This window comes from Carassius auratus, chromosome 27 (assembly GCF_003368295.1).
Source record: "Carassius auratus strain Wakin chromosome 27, ASM336829v1, whole genome shotgun sequence".
In the NCBI taxonomy this organism is placed as follows: Eukaryota; Metazoa; Chordata; class Actinopteri; order Cypriniformes; family Cyprinidae; genus Carassius; species Carassius auratus.
The window spans coordinates 23,094,446-23,103,649 of record NC_039269.1 but is presented as its reverse complement, the minus strand read 5'-3'; the positions used below and the strand labels follow the sequence as shown (position 1 = coordinate 23,103,649).

Genomic DNA, 9,204 nt, shown 5'->3' with positions numbered 1-9,204 from the left:
CAGTGCACAGCGCAAGCAGCTCAAACTACAATGCAGAATATTAATAACTATGACTGGGACTGTTATATACATACTATTATAATGAGAAGACCATAATATTAAAACGCTATGAATTTTTAGATTTTAACTGTAGTGTTTCTGCACATTGTTGCACATGAAAAATGCTTCCACAAAAGGAGTTCGTATTTAGAGCCCTCGCCTATAAGTCTTAATATTAACATTATGTTGTATAAAACTTGCTATCAAATGCATCACTCCTACTGGTCATCTTCAGCGCGCACAGCTCAAAAGAGAAGTGCAGAACATTAAAGGGGGGTGAAATGCTATTTCATGCATACTGAGTTTTTTACACTGTTAAAGAGTTGGATTCCCATGCTAAACATGGACAAAGTTTCAAAAATTTGTTCCAAAAATACTCCTTCCGGTTTGTCACAAGTTTCGGAAAGTTTTTTTCGAGTATGGCTCTGTGTGACGTTAGATGGAGCGGAATTTCCTTATATGGGTCCTAAGGTCCTAAGGAAGAGCGTGCTCCCATATAGCAGAGCACTGAGGCTGAGCACAGACTGATCAGAGCGAGAGCATCGCGAAGTGTCACAGAAGTTTGTTTTTGGTTGCCAGGGCAAGACAACCCTGCACAGATTACCCAAAAAAAAAAAAAAAACAGCATTAAGGGACCAGTGGATGGAGTTTATTTTTACAGAGCATCGACGGAGTTGTGCAAGTGTTTTTGTTTGTTCCCTGAATTTCAAAGATGCTTATTTTACAAACAAGGCCCAGTTTGACACGGGATTTGCACATCGTTTATTTCTTGAGGATAATGCAGTCCCAACGAAAAAGGGTCACGATCGTGTGTTGGAACCGCATGCGGGGAGTAAAACTGCTTCAAATATCTCGGTGTTGTTAGCTTAGCTATCAGGGTGTAAGCACATCAAGTAAACAACATGCGATGTTGTCATCAAACTGCACTTTCCACATGTACAGCTTAAAAAAAAAAAAAAAAAAGAAGATGACATAAAGTGGAACTTAGTTATTTTCCAAAACCGCTAAGCAAATAAATAAAGTTTTGTACATACCACATAGAGACATAGTTGCTGATGCTGCTCTTGTTAAATTTCAGCCTCTGGATCTGTGTCACAGCTTCCAAACGCTCTCAACGCAAAAGCCTACTGGCGCTCGTGATTCTTTAGCTCCGCCCACACGTCACGCCTCCAGCGGCTCGTGTTTTTCCGGGAAAAATCGGTACAGACTATCTTTCTCTTATGAATATAATAAAACTAAAGACTTTTTGGAGTTATGAAGGATGCAGTACTACTCTATAGGTACTCAAGATTAACAGGATATTGAGTGAAAATGAGCATTTCACCCCCCCTTTAACAACTAATGTCTTAGGGCCGTACACACCGGGACGAATATCGGCGCGCGTTATTCGCCAGCGTTTTCCAACACGTTTTTTGTGTTCACACCCAAGCGATTTTCGCTGACGATGAGCCGAGTGAACATGCAAATTCATTCCCTGACATTAGATGGCGCTTAATGTAAAACAGAAATACCCCTGTACACAAGGTGGCGCTGCGCAACTTTACGCTTCTTAAACTCGCTTTTCACTCAGAAGAAGAGTGCAAGTATTTACGCGCTTGTCAGAATCATACAAAGAAAACATGAATATTTCAAGCACCAGTAACTCTAGCTCCAGTTCCAGCGATGAAGAAATTATTGTTCTGTTGAATGAGGAAAGACGCCGGAAAAGACGCCGATTTTGGGTACATCCCATAGTTACGAGAAGAGAAGAACATGGGGAGTTTTATCGACTGGTACAAGAGCTGAAAATGTATCATGAGCGTTTTCGGGGGTATTTTAGAATGTCCGTCAGTGAGTTCGAAAATTTACTTCAACAACTGGCTCCCTTGCTGACGAAAGAACAGACACACTACCGTAAACCAATCGACCCAGAACAGCGTTTGGCCGTGTGTTTACGGTGAGTTCGTTTACATAATTCTTCACTTCAAAGAATGTTGTAAAAACATATGTGGAGCGTTGTTAAAAATTAGTATTTCTATTTCAGTTTTCTAAGCACTGGGGACTCGTACCGCTCTATTGCGTTCAGCTTTCGACTTGGTGTGTCAACTGTGGCTTCGATAGTGAGTGAAACCTGTGATGCATTGTGGCACTGCCTCAGAGATGAACATTTGCCAGTGCCTACTGAAGAGATGTGGAGGAGTACAGCCAGGAGATTCCATGAAAGATGGAATTTCCCTAACTGCTTGGGAGCCATGGATGGGAAACACATATTCATCCAGGCCCCTGCAAACTCTGGTTCTCTATACTTTAATTATAAAGGTACATTCTCCGTTGTATTGCTGGCCTTAGTTGATGCAGATTACCGCTTCCTGGTGGTTGATGTGGGGAGCTATGGCAGCAACAGTGATGGAGGAATCTTTGCCAATTCTGTACTGGGAAAGGCACTCAGAAATGGAACTCTGAATGTTCCCCCACCAAGTGAACTTCCAGGTGCTCCTGAGCTGGGAAAAGTTAACCATGTCATTGTGGCGGATGAAGCTTTTCCGCTGAAACCATATCTCCTCCGGCCATACCCTGGACGCCGCCTCCCCACAGACAAGAGAATTTTCAATTATCGTTTGTCTCGGGCACGGCGCATCTCTGAAAATGTATTTGGCATCCTCAGTCAACGCTTCCGGGTTTTCCAAAGAACTTTACAGGTTCAACCAAGTGTTGTTGACAAAGTTGTCAAAGCTGCTTGTGCGTTGTGCAATTATTTGCGCCCGAACGGAAATGACCAGAATCGTGCCACAGAGGATGACCATGATTGTGAGCAACCACTACAAGGCTTTGAACATTGTAGGGGGCAGCGGGCATCTGTGGAGGCCCAAAATGTCCGAGAACTGTACAAAGAGTACTTCAACTCACCAGCAGGAGAAGTTGCTTGGCAGTATGACCATGTGAACCATGCTCTGGGGAACAGATAATATCAACCTATAAATTTGAGCCATTTTAATTACATTTTCCATTGAGAAAACTGCTAGTGTATGTGTATATATACAATTTCTGTGAACTTGAATACACTATCAAATCTATTGCATCTGATTCTTCATTAATTAATATGGCAGCACTCACCACAGCAAATTAAATATTTTTGATATAACATGTTCTATCAAAGTTAAAGCATAGTTTTTTTTTGCAAAAAGTAAAGTATTTGGTCACTTCAACATATACTTATTTACAACTAAATGTAAGTTGTATTTTTGAAAATGTGTATTTTTAATAAACATTTTTACTAGCATTTTCTTTAAAATGTTCTCATTCCCTGCACAATGCTGTGCCCAAAATGGTTATGTTCCTGTAGATTGATAACTGTTGCCTATAAATGCAGTGACTCCATAATTAGCCACATAGCTATTTCAATAAGAGGTCAAGAATACTTATGTACAAATATATGCCAAATCCCAAAATATGTTACATTACTTTCAAGTCACTTATGCACAATTTCTTTTGGAAAAATGAAACATTTTTTAATGAACTACAAGTTGCAATAACAATCACAAACATAAAGTAAAAAAGGGCGTCAGAAAAGGTTGTGCAAATAAGTCACAATGACTGTAGTGCAAGTGAACAATAGTGCAAATAAACATTTATGAAACGGCCATTTTCAACTAAATTTCTTGAATGTAAAAAAACAAACAAAAAAAATACAGAATTAAAATGTATACAGTAAACATCTATTAGGGTAGCCAAGAAGTTGTAGAGCAGCCATAGTTTGTTGGGGTCTGTGGGGGGACCTGATGGTAGGACACCGGTGACTGCTGTGGAAAAAAAGCAGAAGAGGCCTGGCCAAACTCAGCATCATGCAACAGCTGATGTATTTTTAATTTGACTGAAGACTGTACGGCTGGGGACAATCTCCTTAGTGCTGGTATCAAGCCAAGAGCAAACAAGTAATTTTCATCATTTTGTTGCTCTCTTCGTTGCTCTCTGCGCTCCTCTTTCTCTCTTCTGCGTTCCTCTTTCTCACTTTCCCTGGCTTCTTTGGATAAAAGGTACCGGTCCAACAAGTCTGGTGTCTCTGGCCGTTTTCTTTTGTTGAAAGTAGACCTGGTCACAGTTGGGCTGGAGAAGGATGATCCTGGAGACGTGCTTGCTGATGCTTCTTCTCTGTCGCTGACTTCTTTTTGAACCACCACTTGCTCAACCCCTTCATTCATATTTTCAGGAGAAATATTGCTGTGAACACTGTAAAGACAAATTCAGTTTACATCAGAAACAATAACTCACACTGTGGGCCATGCCACACTTCATACCCATCTTGACAAAATACTCCAGAGCTTAATGTTTAATTACTAATTTAGTTTAGATTCATACAAATTTTAATGTACCATATGTCAGGCAACAAAATTTCAGCAGAGGTTACCTATACACAGAACATAAACTAATATATTGAACTAGAGGTGTGATCGCATGGTGAACAGGGAACATGCAATGATATCATGTTAATCAATGTTTAATGTCAATGCATTATAGCAGAGCTCACACAGCTATGTATTGTAATGTTCTAATAATATTACCTTCGAAATTCAGTTGATGTTGCGAGGAACTCCATGACCTTCATAAATTTCCACGTCTTCTTGTTTTTAGCAGCCTGTCCACTTCGGCAATCATCTTCGCGCTTTTTTCGTGTATATGTATCTCGCAGGCTTTTCCATTTGTGTTTTACCTCCTCCACTACAGCACACAAACGATGGCGATTGTCAAACGTTTGTAGGAACGTACATGAAAGACAATTAAATTAAATGAAACTCACCATCAAGGCCCATTTGCTGTGCAATACCACTCCATAACAGTTCTCTTTTATCAAGATTTTTGTAATCGCTGTCACGTTTGTCATATAGTTCTTTGTGTTCCGACACCAACGAGACCAGCAACTCTACATTCATCTTGCCTTGCATCTTCTTCGTCTTATTTCTTCCCGGCAGTGTAGACGCTACTTGGCGTATATCTTCTTCGCCGTTACGTATGTGTGCTCACAGCAAGACAGTTTTGTGTTTGAGCGCCCCCAAGTTGTGTTTTACTGTAACTTCAGAAGCTCCAGACACGTGTGCAAAAGTGCCATTCTCATTGGTCGTATAGTTTTTGACGCGGTGCGTCAAACCAAAAAAACGAACCCGAAGCGTTTTTTAAAAAATGACTCTTTTACGCGTGGCGTTTTTCGCGTCGGTGTGCACACTCACATTGGCGCCCTTTGTTTAGTCACGAGGCGTTAAACGTCGGCGAATATCGCGCGCGGAATTCGTCCCGGTGTGAACAGGCTAACGAGAGCACTATTGTGAAAAAAAAAGTTTATTTTTATGGTTTCGCCTAAAGTGTTAGCTATCTGTTCATCAAAACACAAAACATTATTTACCTCGTTTATATCTGCAAGGTGTTCGTGACACATTTTCCGTGTGTTAACATCAGTAATTATGTTAGTGGAATGTCTGACTTAACTCTTGTTAATGTATTTTGCCTCGCCCCCAAACATATGATTCGACAATCAGTCGAATATCGGCAAGATTCTACAATTCCAATTCGACTATGAAAATCCTTAGTCGGGGACACCCATACTGCCAACACAAGATGCGGTAATGCACATTGCATGGCAAATGAGCCACAGCTGGAGCTGATCGCTTGTGATGATAATCAGCCATACCCTCTCACCACACTCATACACACACAGAAAACAAAGCACAGATGAGATCATGATCCCATGAACTGCGACAGTACCCCTCCTCTTAAGAGCTCCTCCTGGCGCTACCCATTGATCTTACCTGTTGATTGTACTCCGCAATAAGGTAATGATCCAATATGTCCCTGGCAGGAACCCAACTTCTTTCCTCCGGACCGTAACCCTCCCAGTCCACCAAGCATGGGCGTAGGTTTGGTCTCAGCTTTGGTGGGGACACCACCCCCCCTTTTGTTGTAAGATACCAGTGATTACATGACTTCCTTTTTTGTTTTAGACTGTTGGCAATACAGAATATCACAATACAGAAGTGAATCTACTGCATCTCATTATATTGTATCCTGATCCTGATATACCATCCTGTATACTGTCCCTAAAGAGCTAGTATAACTGTATAATCTCAAAAATGCACTCTCAAAAAAAAAAAAAAACACCTGAGACTGTGTAATGCTGAACAACCAAACGTTTATTAACATAAATTATTATGTACATTAGTATTTACACTAACAAAAAATACTCTGCCACAAGGAAACGAATCTAAATAAATAAATATAATAACCTTTTTCTATTATAAACACTATTTACCCTCCAATAGAATCACGTTGATGTTGACTGAAAGATTCTAAGTTAAGGTACAGGCTAATTGACATTCAGTTACTTGCTAACGTAATATTCTATCATCCTGGGTAACACATACTATCACCAGTTAATACTATTTTCCACAGTAGAATCTGCATTTGTAAGCCTGGTCAGTTACTACTGCTAGTTTATTTGTGTGGCTAGCTAGTTATTTTGCTTACTTACACTCTGACTCTGCTTTATGAAAAAGCTTCTTATGTCCCTTTTGCATAAGGCATCTACAAAGTAAAAAAAAGAGAGGCAAAAAACCCGGAATATTAAAATGTTTTTACTTTGGCCTTTTGGCCTTTATGTGGCAGAGAGACAACCCTGGTAACTTACTGTCGGCGTCGTCAACATGCACGCGCACACACACAGCGCGCGCATCATCCGCTTGGCTAGTGCAAGCACAAAAGTAGTCCCGGCCCGCGCGTGTAGCCTGTCAGATACCCCACCGCCAATCAAATTACGCCGTTTCTTGTACTGTCGTCATCCTGGCTGTTAGAATCGATTCAAATAGCAGTGCAAAGATCCAAATAGCAGTTCAAAGGAGCTTGCTAAATACTGGTGGGGACAAATTTGTCATCTCAAAATATTGATAGGGACTAGTACCTAGCGTCCCCCCCCTAAACCTACGCCCAGGCCACCAAGTTCTGGAACCCACGTCCCATCTACCTCGAGATCAGGATGCGATTTACCAAATAAGTAGTTTCCCCATCTACGAGACGCGGTGGTGGAGGAACGGGAACAGGTGGATTAACCCTCTGAGGTCTAGGGGGTTTTAAGAGCCTGGAGAAGTTTTGACATATGACTTTTTTTCAGTTGCTTTTAAACATATACATGGCTAAAGTCTGAAAACACTGTGTTCACTACAAACTTTTAATAATATGTAAATAGCATGCATGTACGTGATTTTGTTTTTGAGAAAACAACGTTTATGCTTGGTTAGTGAAAAACTAAAATTTTGAAGTAACTGTAATTGTATAATATATTCAAATAGAAAGCAGTCATTTTAAATAGTAAAAAATATTTAAAAATATTACTGCTTTAGCAAACTGGTAATGACTGGTCATGTTGAAATATATAAATGAACATCACATAACTAACGTATATATATATATATATATATATATATATATATATATATATATATATATATATATATATACATGAATGAACATGTATATATATATGACTTACTCATGTTAATGATCTCTGCTGGATTAAGCATTTCATTCTTTTTTTCTGAGGAAATCCTAAACTCAAATCCTGAGGTAATCCTCAGTGCATGTTCTTGTGAATTATGTCTTAGCCTACTCCTCTCAGCGCGAAGCAAACAGTAAAATAATAAAAATAAAAATACACTTCTACAGTCTTGTTTTCTGTGTGGGCGTTTACACACTACAAGCTGACAGTGACATGACATTCAGCCAAATATGGTGACCCATATTCAGAATTCATGCTCTGCATTTAACCCATCCAAAGTGGACACACACACTGTGAACACACACCTGGAGCAGTGGGCAGCCATTCATGCTGCGGCGCCCAGGGAGCAGTTTGGGGTTCGATGCCTTTCTCAAGGGCACCTAAGTCATGGTATTGCCAGCCCAAGATTCAAACCCACAACCCTAGGATTAGGAGTCAAACGCTCTAAACACTAGACCACGACTCCCCAGCTTCACGTGGATCATTAAAATATCAAAACCGCGTTCAGTTCAGTGAAATCGAGTGCGATGTGGGACCAGGGTTTTGAAGGGACAGACAGTGGTTGGAGCAACCCTTCTGGTGGACGATTGGAGGTCTTGCCCCGAGCACAAAGTGAACAGGCCAAAACATAATCTCGGATGTCTCGAGCCATGGAACACATACCAGAATCGTTGTTTAACCAGGAATCTAGTACGACCAATCCCTGGGTGGCAAGCCACATTGGAACAATGTCCCCATTGAATAACATCTGACTGTAACCTCTCCGGCACGAATAACCGACCAGCTGGACACCCAGGTAGAGGCATTACACCTTCTAAGGCTATGCAAACCTTCGATTTGATCACCCAAATGAGCATAGAGACAATGAGTATCTCGGGTATAATGCATTTGGGAGAGGACAGGCATTCGGAATGATCAAAAATAAATGACAATGCATCGGGTTTGATGTTCTTGGAACCCGGATGGTAAGAAAGGGAAAAATCAACACGTCCACAAATAGTGTCCAGCGAGCCTGCCTGGAGTTAAGACATTTGACGGATCTGATGTACTCAAGGTTCTTATGATCAGTCCAGACAATAAAGGGAACCCCCAAACCCTCTAACCAATGACGTCACTCTTCCAATGCTAACTTAATGGCTAGCAACTCTGTTACCAATGTCGTAATTGCACCCGCCAGGGGATAATCGATGAGAAAATGAGCAGGGATGGACATTGTCATCTGAAGCAGCATGCTGAGAAAGAACCGTACCTACCTACTCTGACTAATCGACCTCCACCACAAATTGATGTGTGGGATCAGGGACAATAACAATAGGAGCCGAAACGAAGCGGCTCTTGAGGTTGGAAAATGCAGCCTCGGCTACACTGGACCCCCTGAACGCCATCTTGGTGGAGCTCAAGGCAGTCATAGGAGCGGCTAGTTGGCTGAAATTGTGAATGAAACATCGGTAGAAATTGGCTAACCCCAGAAACTTCTGCAGGCTTTTGCGGGAATCAGGGGTTGTACCATCCACCACAGCCTTGTTGGGATCCATGCACGTTCTGATGTTTTGATGTACTCTGCTTGACTGAAACCTGGCTAAAACCAAATGATTATATTGGTCTAAATGAGTCTAATCCACCAAACTACTGTTATAAGCATGATCCCC

At 41.1% G+C, this 9,204-nt stretch overlaps 2 protein-coding genes across 2 annotated transcripts; one reads left to right on the top strand and one right to left on the bottom strand.

The window, feature by feature from the left end:
* Positions 1-2,251: 2,251 nt before the first annotated feature.
* Positions 2,252-3,298, top strand: LOC113045960 (protein ALP1-like). Its single transcript, XM_026206751.1, has one exon. It carries the CDS (start codon positions 2,271-2,273, stop codon positions 2,982-2,984), a length of 714 nt encoding a protein of 237 aa, XP_026062536.1. The 5' UTR covers positions 2,252-2,270; the 3' UTR covers positions 2,985-3,298.
* A 393-nt stretch (positions 3,299-3,691) lies between these two features.
* Positions 3,692-5,313, bottom strand: LOC113045958 (uncharacterized). The gene is made up of 3 exons (XM_026206750.1): positions 4,814-5,313; positions 4,578-4,734; positions 3,692-4,245 (listed from the first exon to the last, which is right to left on the bottom strand). Exons 1-3 carry the CDS (start codon positions 4,956-4,958, stop codon positions 3,738-3,740), a joined length of 810 nt encoding a protein of 269 aa, XP_026062535.1. The 5' UTR covers positions 4,959-5,313; the 3' UTR covers positions 3,692-3,737.
* Positions 5,314-9,204: the final 3,891 nt, after the last annotated feature.